General features: G+C 42.2%; 1 protein-coding gene across 1 annotated transcript in view; it reads right to left on the reverse strand.

Annotated features, from left to right (window-relative positions):
- The window catches only part of LOC120051993 (rho guanine nucleotide exchange factor 28-like), a 67,857-nt gene that overhangs the window by 12,714 nt on the left and 36,948 nt on the right, over positions 1-18,195 (reverse strand). The window contains exons 6-7 of the mRNA XM_038998875.1: positions 969-1,020; positions 209-333 (exon numbers count right to left, since the gene is read on the reverse strand). Of these exons, the coding sequence (XP_038854803.1) occupies positions 209-333; positions 969-1,020 (177 nt within the window). The remainder of the gene's footprint in view (positions 1-208; positions 334-968; positions 1,021-18,195) is intronic.

Raw genomic sequence — 18,195 nt, forward strand, 5'->3', positions numbered from 1 at the left:
TTACAGAAACAGGAGATGGAACAGAAACAGCTCCTGTCCTATGGGCCATTCTGGCTTGGACAAGGCTCCATCTGAGAAACTTAACACACACTTCTGCTGTTGAATCTTGTCTGTTTGTATGTTTACAGTAGGTGTTGATGGTGTACTTTAACAGGTCTGGTCCTTCTAGTACCCTGGTGTTGTGCAGTTGTACAGTTCAAGCCATTACCCTGTGTGGTGAGATGGTGGTCTGTGGATGGGGCGGTCCCTGTGACCTGTACCCCCTCTTCATTAAGGGAGCAGCTGTTCCACACATCACTGTCCACACTGACCCCCACAGCATCCCTCAGCCTCCTAGAGAGAGCGAGACGGGATCTATTAGTGGAGCTGGAGAGACCTGTAGAGTGTGTGTGTGTGTGTGTACTCACCTGTCTGTAGACTCAGAGGGGCTCTTAGATAGGGGAGCAGTCATATATTTTCTGCCTCGGGGCAGCATCGTGAGGAGGGAGGAGGAAGAGGTGAGTGAGGCAGGGGAACCCTCCCTCATCACTGAGTATGGGGGGGGGGGGGGGGGCAGGAGAGAGAGGAGGGAGAAGAGGGAACATGTCAAAGATGACAACATTCATCCAGCTCCATTAGAGTTGTATATAACAACACCAATTCTACTAATTGTGTTTCAAACTTCTTAACTTGACCTCTGTGTCACAAACACCCATAACAGGGACAACGCCTAACACTGTAGTTATAGCGCAATGGCACATTCATTCAGTGTGTGAGAAATGCTCAATGTCCTCACACTGCAGGCACAAGCACACGCACACGCACATGGCCCCCATTAAACTTTAACACATTAACAGTGAGGAGGAGGGAGGAAGGGGTAAGGGAGGGAGAAGGAATACCTAACTTACTCGGCAGGAGAGATGAAGGAGAAGAGGAGGAGGATGTTGATGAATGGAGATAGTAGAGGAGAGAAGGAATGGCAAACTCACTGTGTGGGAGAGATTTGGTCTTTAACATCGCCACATTCTTCTCCAGAGGCCTCTGAGGACAGGATAATCAAACCAAGATTTATTAGTAGCACTTACTTAGTAGTTCATTATCAGTACATCTACTAGCCTTCTCTAATTTGCACATGAGATTGACTTAACAGTATGGGGATGGTCCCGATAAATCTGCAGTTTGTCATTCAGGGCAGGTGGAGCATGTTATTTTGCCATTAATACGTGTCACATATCAGTTTGCAAACAATATATATATATTTTTAAATCATTGAGTTAATAAAGCCGCACACAAACTAGGTCTCTTTTTTGCTTTCATGGGTAAGGCGACTTCCAAATGCAGGTGTTTCAGCCTATTTCAGTGCTTTCTGTGTTGGTGGGGCAGCCAGTGGAAAATACGGAGCGTAGGGGTTGGTAAGGGAAGAACCCCATGAAATGGACAAAAACTAATGGCATCTTATTGGCATTGGGCCAACCATACACACAATCGCAAATACCACTCAATTGGGTGGCAGTTGGTCAAAAACATATTGCAAGTGGAACATGTCAAATGCCAGATGTTATAAACCAAAAATACAAAAGGTGGCGAGCGCGCTCCGCCGTAGGATTTCATATATGAAATGGTCAGAAAGTCAGGTCTCAAACGTGAAATCTTAAAAATGTAAAACATTTATTTTACCTCGTAAAAAGTGTGTTTTTGGACCGTTTTTTAAAATGTTTTCAATTTTTGGGTCAATTATACATACACTACCGGTCAAAAGTTTTAGAACACCTACTCATTCAAGGGATTTTAGTTATTTTTACTATTTTATACATTGTAGAATAATAGTGAAGGCATCAAAACCATGAAATAACACATATGGAATCATGTAGTAACCAAAAAAGTGTTAAACAAATCAAAATATATTTTAGATTTAAGATTCTTCAAATAGCCACCCTTTGCCTTGATGACAGCTTTGCACACTCTTGGCATTCTCTCAACCAGCTTCATGAGGTAGTAACCTGGAATGCATTTCAATTAACAGTTGTGCCTTCTTAAAAGTTTTAAGTTTAATCTGTGGAATTTCTTTCCTTTTTAATGTGTTTGAGCCAATCAGTTGTGTTGTGACAAGGTAGGGGTGGTATACAGAAGATAGCCCTATTTGGTAAAAAAACAAGTCCATATTATTGCAAGAACAGCTCAAATAAGCAAAGATTAACAACAGTTTATCATTACTTTAAGATATGAAGGTCAGTCAATACAGAAAATTTCAAGAACTTGTGCAGTCGCAAAAAACATCAAGCGATATAATGACACTGGCTCTAGCCACAGGAATGGAAGACCCAGAGTTACCTCTGCTGCAGATGATAAGTTCATTAGAGTTACCAGCCTCAGAAATTGCAGCCCAAATAAGTGCTTCACAGAATTCAAGTAACAGACACATCTCAACATCAGCTGTTCAGAGGAGACTATGTGAATCAGGTCATCATGGTTGAATTGCTGCAAAGAAACCACTATGAAAGAACACCAATAATAAGAAGAGACTTGCTTGGGCCAAGAAACACGAGCAATGGTCTGGAGTCCAAATTGGTGTGGGTGAACGGATGATCTCCGCATGTGAGGTTCCCACCGTAAAGCATGGAGGAGGAGGTGTTATGGTGTGGGGGTGCTTTGCTGGTGACACTGTCTGTGATTTATTTAGAATTCAAAACACACTTAACCAGCATGGCTACCACAGCATTCTGCAGCAATATGCAATCCCATCTGGTTTGGGCTTAGGGGGACTATCATTTGTTTTTCAACAGGAAAATGACCCAACACACTTCCAGGCTGTGTAAGGGCTATTTTACTAAGAAGGAGAGTGATGGAGTGCTGCATCAGATGACCTGGCCTCCACAATCCCCCGACTTGAGATGGTTTGGGATGAGTCGGACCGCAGAGTGAAGGAAAAGCAGCCAACAAGTTCTGAGCATATGTGGGAACTCCTTCAAGACTGTTGAAAAAGCATTCCAGGTGAAGCTGATTGAAAGAATGCCAAGTATGTGGAAAGCTGTCATCAAGGCAAAGGGTGGCTATTTGAAGAATCTCAAATATAAAATACATTTTCATTTGTTTAACACTTTTTTAGTCACTACATGATTCCATATGTGTTATTTCATAGTTTTGATGTCTTCACTACTTTTCTACGATGTAGAAAATAGTAAAACTAAAGAAAAGCCCTTGAATGGGTAGGTGTTCTCAAACTTTTGAGCAGTAGTGTATGAACACATTTTAGAGAATTGTAATCATCGAATAATGTAAGAGCTTTCATTGTCTGCTTATATGCCCCCTTTATTTATCCCACGGTTCTGACTGTACAGGGAGAATACTGTAAGAACGGCCCATGTTCTGAATTCTGTCGCTATACAAGTGCTGAACAAATAGTTATATTGACTATATCCGTCCTAGCTCTCTCATTAATGTCTTAATCGAAATGACAGATTGCCTCTTATTGTCACGGATCCCTCCGGAACTTTCATCACGCACACCTGTCCCCTATTCCCACTGATTAGTATTTGTATATATGTGCCCTTTGGTTTCCATGGTCTTGTCGATTATTGTTCCCATGTCCGTTGGTCGTGTGAGTACCTCTGCGTTGGTGCAGCTGTTATGCTACGTGCTTTATATATTGTGTATTACGGGTATCGTCCCGTGTTGTTTAACGAGGTTTACCCTCGCTCTTTTGTTTGGGTACAGCCCAGTGTTTTTGGATACATGTTTGTTTTGGGTGTATTAAAAACCCCTATTGTGTATTCCTGTGCCTGTCTCCAAATCCTTTATATCAACGTGACAGAATAATCGACCATTGAGGGAGACCGAGGGAATGGCCGGTCCGACAACGCTGCAACTGGTCTGTCCGGCGCCGCCGTAACTTCGGCACCTGCAACTTGGTCGTCCGACGTCGCCACAACGGGTCCGTCCGACACCGCCACAACCGGGCCGTCCGACCCCACTGCTACTGGTCCATCCGACGGCACCGCAACTTCAGCAGCAGCAACTGGCCCGTCCGACGACGACGCAACTTCGGCAGTTGCATCGGGTACTGATCGACCTGCACTGCGTTCTTGCGATCGTCGTCGAGGCCGGTGTAATTGCGCTACTGGTGCAGCGCATCTGGAGGGGGGTACTGTCACGAATCCCTCCCGGAACTTTCATCACATACACCTGTCACCTATTCCCACTGATTAGTATTTGTATTTATTAAGTACCCTTTGGTTTCCATGGTCTTGTCGATTATTGTTCCCATGTCCGTTGGTCGTGTGAGTACCTATGCGTTGGTGCAGTATGTCATTTTAGGCGAAAATTAAAAAAAAGGGGCTAATCCTTTACGAGGTTTTAAGCAAGGCAGCCATATCAGCCTTGTTTTTTTTAAAGGCAGTAAATGATGCTGAATGAACTGTTTCGCTGCTATACAAGGCTTCTCTGATAGCCAGGTGTAGCAGTGGTAAGTTGGGACTGCTGTTTGGACAGCTCTATGTAGGCCCTAACAGTTTGTTGGCACAGTTTCTCACCGTTATAGTGCAATTAATGTATTGTTTAGTGCTATGTTGTGTTGTGTAGTGGCTTTGCTGGCATGCATTTTTTGGTTTGCCACACCAAGATTGACATGCTAAAATCAACACTGGCGAGTACATTTACAAGACAAAGCTAGACTGGATGCCATGTATTCTCCCAGCTCAGCTATAGCGTGAATAGGATCCTAGCATAGGTCTCCATGTTCTTTATGACGCGTTCAAAACATGTCTGAAACTCGGAAATTGTAGTTTCCGAGGGTAAAAAATCAATTTGAATGGCCCTCCAACTCTTAATTACAAATCGGAAACTCGGGTAAGATATGAGTACTCCAACTTCTCCGACATGCTGAACTCTGATATCACCTACCAAGGAAATTACCGTTGACGACATAATTTTTTCGGCAGTTAATTACAAACAACAAAATGTTATTCATCAAAAACAGCCTATTTATATAAATATGTTTTAGAACACAATAATTTGTTTGTTTGCGAGCATGTTAGCCGTAATTCTCTTTTATGGTTGAAGTAACTAGTCAGGCGTTAGTCAATTGTCATTCTCTCTGAATTCAAAGCACATGAATGCAAACAACTTGTTGCTCTGAGTTTAGAAGTTGTATTTCCGAACACATGGCATGAATGTAGCATTAGTTCTCAGTGATATACAGTACTCATGGGGTCAAAGGTGAAAGAATATGTTCAGTAGGTGACCCATACCTTCCCACAGGCTGCAGCCGAGTCACGACAACCCTTATGGACACTCAGAGAGCAGTCTAGGGAGGAAGTGACATTTTATGACTTTCACTCAGTATGTTAATTGTCACAGTAATCAGATACTAGTGCTCAGCAGAGCCAATTGTGCACAGAGTTTGACCAAACTATCCTCCATGTTAGCATTAAAGCTTCTATAAATAAATTCTAATTAGCAATCTCATTGGATTGGAATTGCTATCAAATTGCCTTGTTATTAGACATGGCCAAAGACCTGAGCAATGGTCCCCTACAGGGAATAGAGTGCGACAAAAAGTACAGTACTCACTGGTACACTGCAGCAACTCTTTCCCAGGGACAGGCTTGTCACAGGCCACATATACAGACAGACCAGAGGGTCCTGAGGGAGAGACTGGCACAAACTGGTGTACGTTAGTTGCTCCTGTCTTCTCCTTTCCAGTCTTCTCTTTTCCCTCCTTCACCTACAGTGCAGAAAGCCCCAGAGAAGCCACAGCCATGGGTGGGGGTGTTTTATTTGATGTACCAGTGAGTAAGAGAGAGCTTGAGAGAGAGATTAAAGCACAGTCAGATGTTGCTATTACCTGCTAATGTTGTTTAGACAGTGACATATTCTATTGCACAGTAATTTGTAGAGTTGAAGTCAGAAGTTTAAATACACTTAGGTTGGAGTCATTAAAACTCCTTTTTCAACCACTCCACGAATTTCTTGTTAAAAAACTATAATTTTGGCAAGTCAGTTAGGACATCTACTTTTTGCATGACACAAGTAATTTTCACGAGAAAAACAAAAGAAATCAGCCAAGACAGCAGAAAAAATTGTAGACCTCCACAAGTCTGGTTCATCCTTGGGAGCAAACACCTGAAGGTACCACGTTCATCTGTACAAACAATAGTATGCAAGTATAAACACCATGGGACTACACAGCCGTCATACCACTCAGGAAGGAGAGACGTGTTCTGTTTCCTAGAGATGAACGTACTTTGGTGCGAAAAGTGCAAATCAATCCCAGAACAACAGCAAAGGACCTTGTGGAGATGCTGGAGGAAACAGGTACAAAAGTATCTATATCCAAAGTAAAACAAGTCCTATATCGACATAACCTGAAAGGCAGCTCAGCAAGGAAGAAGCCACTGCTCCAAAACCACCATAAAAAAGCCAGACTACGGTTTGCAACTGCACATGGGGACAAAGATTGTGCTTTTTGGAGAAATGTCCTCTGGTCTGATGAAACAAAAATATAACTGTTTGGCCATAATGACCATCGTTATGTTTGGAGGAAAAAGGGGGACGCTTGCAAGCCGAAGAACACCATCCCAACCGTGAAGCATGGAGGTGGCAGCATCATGTTGTGGGGGTGCTTTGCTGCAGGAGGGACTGGTGAACTTTACAAAATTGATGGCATCATGAGGAGGGAAAATTATGTGGATTTATCGAAGCAACATCTCATTACATCAGTCAGGAAGTTAAAGGGGCGGCAGGGTAGCCTAGTGGTTAGAGTGTTGGACTAGTAACCGAAAGGTTGCAAGTTCGAATCCCCGAGCTGACAAGGTACAAATCTGTCGTTCTGCCCCTGAACAGGCAGTTAACCCACTGGCCAATGACCCCAAGTATACTTACAAAGTTGTGGCAAAATGGCTTAAAGACAACAAAGTTGGAGTGGCCATCACAAAGCCCTGACTTCAGTCCCATAGAAAATTTGTGGGCAGAACTGAAAAAGTGTGTGTGAGCAAGGTGGCTTACAAACCTGACTCAGTTACACCAGCTCTGTCAGGAGGAATGTGCCAAAATTCACCCAACTTATTGTGGGAAGCTTGTGCAAGGCTACCTGAAATGTTTGACCCAAGTGAAACAATTTAAAAGGCAAATACTAATTGAGTGTATGTAAACTTCTGACCGACTGGGAATGTGATGAAAGAAATAAAAGCTGAAATAAATCATTCTCTCTACAATTATTCTGACATTTTACATTCTTAAAATAAAGTGGAGATCCTAACTGACATAAAACAGGGAATATTTACAAGGATTAAATGTCAGGAATTGTGAAAAACTGAGTTTAAATGTATTTAGCTAAAGTGTACGTAAACTTCCGACTTCAAGCTAAGTATAAGCTAAGTTATTGTTTGTCATTGTGTTATTATTTTTCTATTGTTTCTCTTTGTTTCTCTCTGCCTTGTCGGAAGGGCCCTTAAGTAAGCATTTCACTGTTAGTCTACACCTGCTGTTCAGGAAGCATGTGACAAATAAAAGTTTATTGGATTTGTGTGTGCTTTTCAGTGCACATGGGTATATGAGTGATTGTGTATAATGGAATGTGTTTTGGATCCCGGCCCTGCGCTGGGGGTCTGTAGATTATATTAAAGGATGTTTTCATTGTGTCCTGTTGCTAAGATGTATGGAAAGGGAATTTTCCCTTCCCCGAGCAAAGGCACCATTCCCAGACAATGGATCCCAGCAGAATAGTAATCCTGACAGAATAGTAATCCTGACAGAGGTGTAAAAAAGTTTGTGTGGGAGAGTCCAACAGGTCCAGTAGCACGTCTGGTTTGGATAATCTTAAACTTTTAACCCAAGAACTGGATTTTGCTGTAGTACTACAGTATATTTTGTTGTAACTTGGAGAATAACCAACAGAGTGTTTGTTGTCTATTTCACTTGGGTGTACGTAGGTTGAATTTGCCACTAGATGCTGATCTTGGGTCAGTCTTGCATTTCTGCTACTTATGGTTAAGGTTAGGATTGGGGGAGGGGAGCTGATCCTAGATCTGTACCTAGGGGAAACTACACCCCGGGGCGCTCACCTTGATCTTGTTACGTGGGCTGGACATCCTGCTCTTCAGGAAGCTGAAGGTTCTGCTCACTTTGTATTTCTCTGACTCAACCTTGGAGGGAATTATGTATTTATCCCACTCCTCATCTTCAATCCTGTTTTTAGGAAAGGAATTTCAGTATGACATTCCATAGTACAGTGAAGCTAGGTTTTAACCTGGGTTACAGTCTGTTTCTGGCTTGACAGTGAGCCATGGAGTTGGCAAGAGCACACACAGATCTGGGACCAGGCTAGCTAGGTTTATCTCATTAATCTAGACCAGGAGTGGTCAACTCAAACACATTAACACCTGAGCAAAACTATTCAGGGTGTAGAGATTGAAGACCATGATAAATTGATTGGCCTCCAGGATTGGCCACCCCTGGTCAAAAATACCATCACTCTTAGTAACATACTTGGAAAGTTTGGAATAACCCAACAGTTTAAATTATGTCTCGATGGTATTCATGGCATGACCTTGACACATAATATGTCAGCTATTCATAACACTACTAGTAGGTAGAGTAGACATTCCAGGTGATAGGTATTCTGTTAGAGGCAGGAGGACATTTAGAGTACATGCAATGCAATACACAGTTTTTCCATGACAAAGCAGAACCGAGCCATACTGATAACATCTGGTGTAACAGAGTTCAAAGACAAGGGTTGCCTCCCAAATGGCACCCTATTCCATATATAGTGCCTTACTTTTAAACAAAAGCCCGTTGGGCTCTGGTCAAAATGCCCATTGGGATCTGGTCATTAAGTTGACTGAGAATGTGTTCTCAGTCAACTTACCTGGTAAAACAAGGGTAAAATAAAAATAAAATTAAAGTAGGGCACTACATAGGGAATAGGGTGCCATTTGGGATTCTTAACTATCCTGCCATAAGCCTGAATTATAGTTGGCATCAGGTAGGAGCTCCACTTCTCTTCAGATGGACGAAGTAGCGATGAACCCTGTAACTAATGAGTTCTCAGTCAATTTACCTGGTAAGGTAAAATAAGGGTGAAATAAATAATAATAATATATAGATATAAAAAAAACTTTAGGATAGGGTTAAGACAAGTGTATCGTGGCTGGTTAAGAAGTTGCGGTATGGTTCAGTTTTGTAAAGAGGTAGGTGTCATATTGAGTTGTTATTAGATTAGTTTAAAAAAATGATTAGATCGGGTGAACAAGACAGAGTTGCCACTAGACACTGATCATAGGTCAGTTTTGCCTTTCCCCCACTAATGGTTAAAGTTAAGATTGGCTGAGGGTAATCTGATCCTAGATCTGTAACCAGGGGAAACTTCACCCTGGAGCATACCAGGCTTAGTCTAAGAAAATGGTGGCCAGGGTTAATGGGTTAATGGGTTATTATAGGTTATGCCAGGCGGGTGTTGCGCTACACATGCGTGGCATGGGAGCCAGATTAGTGAAATGGGACATACTCTTTGAGGAACTCTGAGAGGGTGAGGTGTTGGAGTGATGATGACGAGCTGCCTTCGTCCTCAGCAGACTGGGCCCTCTTATGGAAACCCACATCCCTATGGTGAAACACACTGGATGACTGAGTTCTGGAGGTCACTGCTTACCAGGTCTGTCTTGAGCCCTTTTCAACAGATCTTGAGGCTACTGCACAGGCCTCATGGCCTGGTGGTCTAAGCACATGTACGCTAGGGTTTAATATTTTCCAGGTATTTTACAAATGTTCCATCCTGAGAATAAATCACCTTTCCCGGTATTTCCAGCCAAAACCGTAACTGTCATTCTGAAGCATATTGCATTTAAATATGTCTGGATTTGATTTGGTCACCAACATTTTCTGAGTCATGATCACTTTGAGTACCGCTCAGATTTTTTAAACATGACTTAAAAAACATAAGCTTATGCAACATGAATCTACTAAAAACAGTTCTATAGCAATAAGGATTGTGCAGTAGGCTATAAGCCCAATACATTATCACTATATATTGGCTATGCTTGAACTGCCCTGCCAATGTTGTTTTCTCAGACCATTTTTTTATTATATTTCCAAAAGTTAAGTATATGATCACACTGGTATGGATAATTTGTTGTATTACTTGTGAGGTAAAGCTGAGTGAGCGTAATAATTTGCTTTTTTTTTTTAATTCTACTGGACTGATGGCCTGCTTCTGATGGGAGGGAGGGAGAGCGCAGCAGTGAGGCTGCCTCTTACCTGACTCACCGTCCCTCCTCTCTCCCTTCCTCCTCATCTGCGAAAAGGGGACACAGTCTTCCAGCTGATGGTGAAACTCAAGTCGCATTGCATTATTTCTGCCTCATGCACCAATTCATGTTGTTACTCCTATGACCAGAGAAAGTGAAATATTCCTTGAAATGAAAAAATACACAAGGTGTTAATAGTAACAACCCAAGCTTATTGAAACACTTCAACTCATTCATTGCAGCTGCAGGGCTGGTTGTAGCCTTAGTGAAAGTAGGGAGAACGTGCATTTTATGGCTTATAAAAGTGATGAACAAATTGTTGACAGTACTGAATAACAACTTAAACATGAACTTATAAAAACAGCATATTTTTTGCTGTATTAATTGAGTCTCTCTCTAGTCGTGGTTTTAAACGTTTTTAAATCCTACAGTATCGAATTTGCTGTTCTTTTTACAGCCCATGGCACGAGGAAACTGTGGAGAAACAGTGATCTGAGCTATCTGATTGACCAGCGGTAGGCCTATAGGTGCACTTGATTTGCTCTCTGGGCCTGCCAAGTATAACACAGATAGAACAATGAAACAGACATTTCACCAGATGTATAAATGTGAAGCATCCGTTTGGCATTTCCGCTACCAAATATGGTGATGAGTGGAAGCCCAGTGGCCGGCACTGGGAGAAGATGGAGCGAGATGGATTTTGGCTGACATTCTTCAGATTTTCTCATCGATGAAACATTTGATCTCCATACAGTTTTCTGTTTCCAAAACTATAATATGTACAAAACAGAGTGGACTGCATTTTGTAGACTTTACCTTTTGCCAAAGTTCCAAAAAATAGTTTTTAGTTATTGCACACGCACTCGTTACAGAGTAGGCCTTCCCTATCGAAAATATGCAAATAAATGCTAGAATGCGCCAATAGGATCTCACTAGCTCGTGCTTGGCTCTGTCCACCTGGTTCTACCTTCAGACACATGAAATGGTTTAAAATGGGAACACTTTACCTTCTCGGCGCTAGGGCTGCTGAATCAAATGCAACTACTGCCAACAGCGGGGGAAAAAGAAAAAAATTAGGAACGCAAGGCTTTATCGTTGTTGTTTTTTACAGAAATGTTTGGTGACCAACTTTGAATGCCTTGGATGTTGAGCCACCAAAACAACAGTCACAAATTGCCATACCCCTTAATCCTGGTTGATGTGTCAACAATCATCTGCAAATTAATAGCAGTCAGCAGTTCACACACTAAGTAGGCTAATGGGAAGACAGGCAGTCTACTAAAGTAGATGGCCCTAGTTAGCAAAAGAACAGTACTAGACAATAACAGATGAAGACAAAAGCTATAGAAGCTAAGCTATAGAATCGTCAAGCTATAGAATGAAGTGCACTGAGATGGAGCCTGAGAAGCTGGTTATATACTCAGAAAAGAGGTGAAACCACTCTACCTCCAACACAGCAACGGAATACCAAAACTGATTACACACCTGGATTGCGCAACATTTACCGATCATTATTTTCAAAATTCTTCAAGCTCTGTCAAATTGTTTTTTTAACCTGTTATGGCTGCAAGGGGCAGTATTGAGTAGCCAGTTAAATAGTGCCCATTTCAAACGGCCTCGTACTCAATTCTTGCTCGTACAATATGCATATTAGTATTACTATTGGATAGAAAACACTCTCTAGTTTCTAAAACCGTTTGAATTATTTCTCTGAGTGAAACAGAACTCATTCTGCAGCACTTTTCCTGACCAGGAAGTGGAATGTCAGAAATATATGCTCTGTTCAACTTCCTGCCTATACATTGTCATGATACGTAAGAGTCTACATACACTTCATACGCCTTCCTCTGGGTGTCAAGAGGCTGTGAGAGAAGAAATTTTGTGTTTATCTTCATCTGAATTGGAATACAAGCTCTTTGTATGACGTGACCGTCATTTCCGGTACTCTGAAGCGCGCGACTTGGACAGTGGGATTGCCTTCTGTTTTGCTGCCGTTATGGACGACAACTATCTCCGGCTCGGATTTTATTTGATACATGTGACCATATCATCGTAACGTATGTTTTTTCAATATAGTTTAATCAGATTATTGACATTTTTTCGGGAGTTTTGCCGTGTTCCGTTCTCTGACTTTGTTGACGTTGGAGTGATCCGTGCCACTTGGCAAGTGCCCATGCTAAATGAAGAGGGATATTTGCCGTTCCAGATCAAAACAACGACTGTTCTGGACAAAGGACACCTTGTCCAACATTCTGACGGAAGATCACCAAAAGTAAGAAACATTTTATGATGCTATTTCTAATATCTGTCGTGCATGTGAACTGGTCGTGGGCGCCCAAGTGTTTCTGGCTATTGTGGCTACGCTAATATAGCGCTACATTTTGTTTTCGCTGTAAAACATTTAATAAATCGGAAATATTGTCTGGAATCACAAGATGCCTGTCTTTCAATTGCTGTACACTATGTATTTTTCAGAAATGTTTTATGATGAGTAATTAGGTATTTGACGTTGGTGTCTGTAAATATTATGGCTGCTTTCGGTGCAATTTCTGATTGTAGCTGAAATGTAAACTATGATTTATACCTGAAATATGCAAATTTTTCGAACAAAACATATGCTATACAATAAATATGTTATCAGACTGTCATCTGATGAAGTTGTTTCTTGGTTAGTGGCTATTTATATCTTTATTTGGTCGAATTTGTGATAGCTACTGATGGAGTAAAAAACTGATGGAGTAAGAATAGTGGTGTCTTTTGCTAACGTGGTTAGCTAATAGATTTACATATTGTGTCTTCCCTGTAAAAATCGGACATGTTGGCTTGATTCACAAGATGTGTACCTTTCATCTGGTGTCTTGGACTTGTTAATGTGTGAAAGTTAAATATTTTTAAAAAATATGTTTTGAATTTCGCGCCCTGCACTTGAGCTGGATGTTGTCATAAGTGTACCGGTGTCGGGCTGCAGCCATAAGAAGTTAACATTGCTAGACAACCATTTTTAGGTCTTGCCATCGATTTCCAAGAAGATTTAAGTCAAAACTGTAACTTGGCCACTCAGGAACATTCACTGTCTTCTTGGTAAGCAACCCCAGTTATTGTCTTGCTGAAAAGGGAATTAATCTCCCTGTGTCTGGTGGAAAGCAGACTGAACCAGGTTTTCCTCTAGGATTTTACCTGTGCTTAGCGCCATTCCATATATTTTAAATCCTGAAGAACTTCCCTGTCCTTAACAATTACAAGCATACCCATAACAAGCATACCCGGAGCCCGACGAGCCGGCTGAGGCGTGGGAGCCCGACGAGCCGGCTGAGGTATGACTTGGGATGGGAGCCTGCCGAGCCAATCGAGGCAAGAAAACCTCTCGAGCCAGCCATGGCATGGAAGTCTGACGAGCCAGCTGGGGCACCCCCAGATTCCTTCGGCAGAGCACCCGGACCAGACGTCACCAACAAAAAAACTCCCTGATGCTTCCAATAATCTGGTGTCAACATTATGTGAGGACAGATGCTGGTAGACGAGAAGCAAGTACAGTGAGTGAACATTTAATAAATAACCGACATGAAACAAAACAAGGACAGCGTCTGCACAAGGGGAACAAAAACAAAATTCATGCTGACATGGGGATGAAACTGAGGAATAGACAGATATAGGGGAGGCAATCAATAAGTGATGGAGTCCAGATGAGTCCAATGAAGCACTGATGTGCGTAACGATGGTGACAGGTGTGCGTAATGATGGGCCGCCTGGCATCCTCAAGCGCCAGAGAGGGGGAGTGGGAGCAGGCGTGACAACATTGGCATCATGTTGAAATCCCTGAGTGGATTTCTTCCTCTCCAGCAACTGAGTTAGGAAAGACGCATGTATCTTTGTAGTGACTTTATAATTAATAACTTCACCATGCTCAAACAAATATTCAATGTCTGCCTTTTTTATTATTACCCAACTACCATTAGGCGCCCTTTGCGAGGCACTGGAAAACCTCCCTGGTCTTTGTGGTTGAATCTGTGTTTGAAATTCCAAAATCATGTTATATACTATTATTGCACACAGAGTGAATCCATGCAAATTGTTATGTGACTTGTTAAGCACATTTTTACTCCTGAACTTATTTAGAATAGCCATAACAAAATGACTCAAGACATTTGTCACGTTGGTATGAAGAGATTCGGGAGACAGGCGCAGAAATGCGTAATACGGGTTTTTACTATACCCCAAATTCCGGCTTGCCGTGTAAGGGCACGAAGACCAAACAAACAAGTAACAAAAGAGCGAGGAGTACCTTTAATAAATACACACGCAGACAATGATTAACCCATGGGACGAGACCCGTAATCATCTGCGCAATCCACAATGGCACGAAAGCTACCCGGAACATATCCCAGTGCACATGATCAAAACAATCCTGAAGCATGGATTCCGATTGGTCAGACCAGGGTTGAATAGTTCTTAGCGCGGGTACTTCCTGTTTAAGTTTCTGCCTATAGGAAGGGAGGAGCAAGATGGAGTCGTGGTCAGATTTGCCGAAATGAGGGCGGGGGAGGGCCTTGTAAGCATTCCGGAAGTTTGAATAGCAATGGTTGAGAGTCTTAGCAGCGCGAGTAGTACAGTCGATATATTGATAGACTTCGGCAGCCTAGTCCTTAACCTTTTCTCAATAGGGGGTGCTGTTTTCACTTTGTAAAAATTTCGTTCCCAAATTAAACTGCCTCGTACTCAATTCTTGCTCGTACAATATGCATATTATTATTACTATTGGATAGAAAACACTCTCTAGTTTCTAAAACCGTTTGAATTATATCTGTGAGTAAAACAGAACTCAAGTTGGAGCAAACTTCCTGTGAGGAAGTGAGAAATCTGAAATCAGGCAGGCTGTTCTAGGGTCAGTTTATTAATTTGCATGTCTTCTATTGGTCGACATGCACTGCATACGCCTTCCCCTAGATGTCAGCAAATAGTGAGAATTGGAATGGAGTTGCTAGGCAGATCTGAGGCCATATAAGGGCTCTTGGAACCGGGGGTGCACTCTTTTCAACATTCGCCATGACGCAAGACAGACCTCAGGATGGCGTTCTGGAAAGCTCCCGTTATAGGCCTTAGATATATCCGGCTCTGATTTTATTCGATATAGGTGTTAAGAACGTCATAATGTAGTTATTTTAAACCGAGTTATATCATTTTATATCAGTATATTGCGATTTTCGGAATTTTCTTTGTGCTGCGTTATAGTGAGTTGGGCACGTCTTCGCCACATGGCTAATGTTTACTGCTAATTCCAAAGTTGAAGGCGACAATCTACAACCGAGCAACGATTCTTCTGGACAAAGGACAACTTGCCCAAGATTCTGATGAAAGCTCATCAAAAAGTAAGAACTATTTATGATGTTAATTCGTTGTTCTGTTGAAAAATGTAAAACTCCTATTCCGCCATTAATTTCGGTGCGGTCTCGCTTTAACGCACGCTGTATGTCGTAGTAACGTTAATTTTTAAAATCTAACACAGCGGTTGCATTAAGAACTAATGTATCTTTCATTTGCTGTCCAACCTGTATTTTTTAGTCAAGTTTATGATTAGTTAATGATTAGATTAGGTGCCTCTCCCAAATTTCTCCCGACATTTTGTTGGCAGCTTGGCTACTATTCTCATTGTATAACCACGATTTGTGCCGCTAAATATGCACATTTTCTAACAAACTCTATATGTATTGTGTAATATGATGTTATAGGACTGTCATCTGAAGAAGTTTGAGAAGGTTAGTGAAAAAATTTATATATTTTGCTGGTTTATTCGTTATCGCTATTGTTGGCTTGAATCAATGCTGTTGTGTGGTTGGCTATTGTAGTAAGCTAATATAATGCTATATTGTGTTTTCGCTGTAAAACACTTAAAAAATCTGAAATATTGTCTGGATTCACAAGATCTTTGTCTTTCATTTGCTGTACGCTGTGTATTTTTCATAAATGTTTTATGATGAGTAATTAGGTAATTCACGTTGGTCTCTGTAGTTATTCTAGTTGCTTTGGTGAGAGTTGTGATGGTGGCTGCAATGTAAAACTATGATTTATACCTGAAATATGCACATTTTTCTAACAAAACATATGCTATACAATAAATATGTTATCAGACTGTCATCTGATGAAGTTGTTTCTTGGTTAGTGACTATTTATATCTTTATTTGGTCGAAATTGTGATAGCTATCTATGCAGGAAAAAAATGGTGGAAAAAAAAAGTTGTGTCTTTTGCTATCGTGGTTAGCTAATAGAAATACATATTGTGTCTTCCCTGTAAAACATTTTAAAAATCTGAAATGATGGCTGGATTCACAAGATGTGTATCTTTCATCTGGTGTCTTGGACTTGTGATTTAATGATATTTAGATGCTAGTATTTACTTGTGACGCTATGCTAGGCTATGCTAGTCAGCTTTTTTACTGATGGGGGTGCTCCCGGATCCGTGATTATGTTCAAGTAGAAGTTAAATTTGCTTTGATAAAATCCCCAGCTACAATAAATGCAACCTCAGGATATGTGGTTTCCAGTTTGCACAAAGTCCAGTGAAGTTCTTTGAGGGCTGTCGTGGTATCGGCTTGAGGGGGGATGTAAATGGCCGTGGCAATGACGGTGGAGAATTCTCTTGGGAGATAATATGGTCGGCATTTGATTGTGAGGTATTCGAGGTCGGGTGAACAAAAGGACTTGAGTTCCTGTATGTTCCTAGAATTACACCATGAGTCGCTAATCATGAAACACACCCCTCCGCCCTTCTGCTTCCTTGAGAGATATTTATTCTTGTCTGAGCGATGTACTGAGAATCCTGCTGGCTTTACCAACTCTGACAGAGTATCCAGAGAGAGCCATGTTTCCGTGAAATAAAGTACACTGCTCAAAAAAATAAAGGGAACACTAAAATAACACATCCTAGATCTGAATGAATTTTTTCTTTACATAGTTGAATGTGCTGACAACAAAATCACACAAAAATTATCAATGGAAATCAAATTTATCAACCCATGGAGGTCTGGATTTGGAGTCACACTCAAAATTAAAGTGGAAAACCACACTACAGGCTGATCCAACTTTGATGTAATGTCCTTAAAACAAGTCCAAATGAGGCTCAGTAGTGTGTGTGGCCTCCACGTGCCTGTATGACCTCCCTACAACGCCTGGGCATGCTCCTGATGAGGTGGCGGATGGTCTCCTGAGGGATCTCCTCCCAGACCTGGACTAAAGCATCCGCCAACTCCTGGACAGTCTGTGGTGCAACGTGGCGTTGGTGGATGGAGCGAGACATGATGTCCCAGATGTGCTCAATTGGATTCAGGTCTGGGGAACGGGCGGGCCAGTCCATAGCATCAATGCCTTCCTCTTGCAGGAACTGCTGACACACTCCAGCCATATGAGGTCTAGCATTGTCTTGCATTAGGAGGAACCCAGGGCCAACCGCACCAGCATATGGTCTCACAAGGGGTCTGAGGATCTCATCTCGGTACCTAATGGCAGTCGGGCTACCTCTGGCGAGCACATGGAGGGCTGTGCGGCCCCCCAAAGAAATGCTACCCCACACCATGACTGACCCACCGCCAAACCGGTCATGCTGGAGGATGTTGCAGGCAGCAGAACGTTCTCCACGGCGTCTCCAGACTCTGTCACGTCTGTCACATGTGCTCATGTGCTCAGTGTGAACCTGCTTTCATCTGTGAAGAGCACAGGGCGCCAGTGGCGAATTTGCCAATCTTGGTGTTCTCTGGCAAATGCCAAACGTCCTGCACGGTGTTGGGCTGTAAGCACAACCCCCACCTGTGGACGTCGGGCCCTCATACCACCCTCATGGAGTCTGTTTCTGACCGTTTGAGCAGACACATGCACATTTGTGGCCTGCTGGAGGTCATTTTGCAGGGCTCTGGCAGTGCTCCTCCTACTCCTCCTTGCACAAAGGCGGAGGTAGCGGTCCTGCTGCTGGGTTGTTGCCCTC

This window comes from Salvelinus namaycush, chromosome 1 (assembly GCF_016432855.1).
Source record: "Salvelinus namaycush isolate Seneca chromosome 1, SaNama_1.0, whole genome shotgun sequence".
Taxonomy (NCBI): Eukaryota; Metazoa; Chordata; class Actinopteri; order Salmoniformes; family Salmonidae; genus Salvelinus; species Salvelinus namaycush.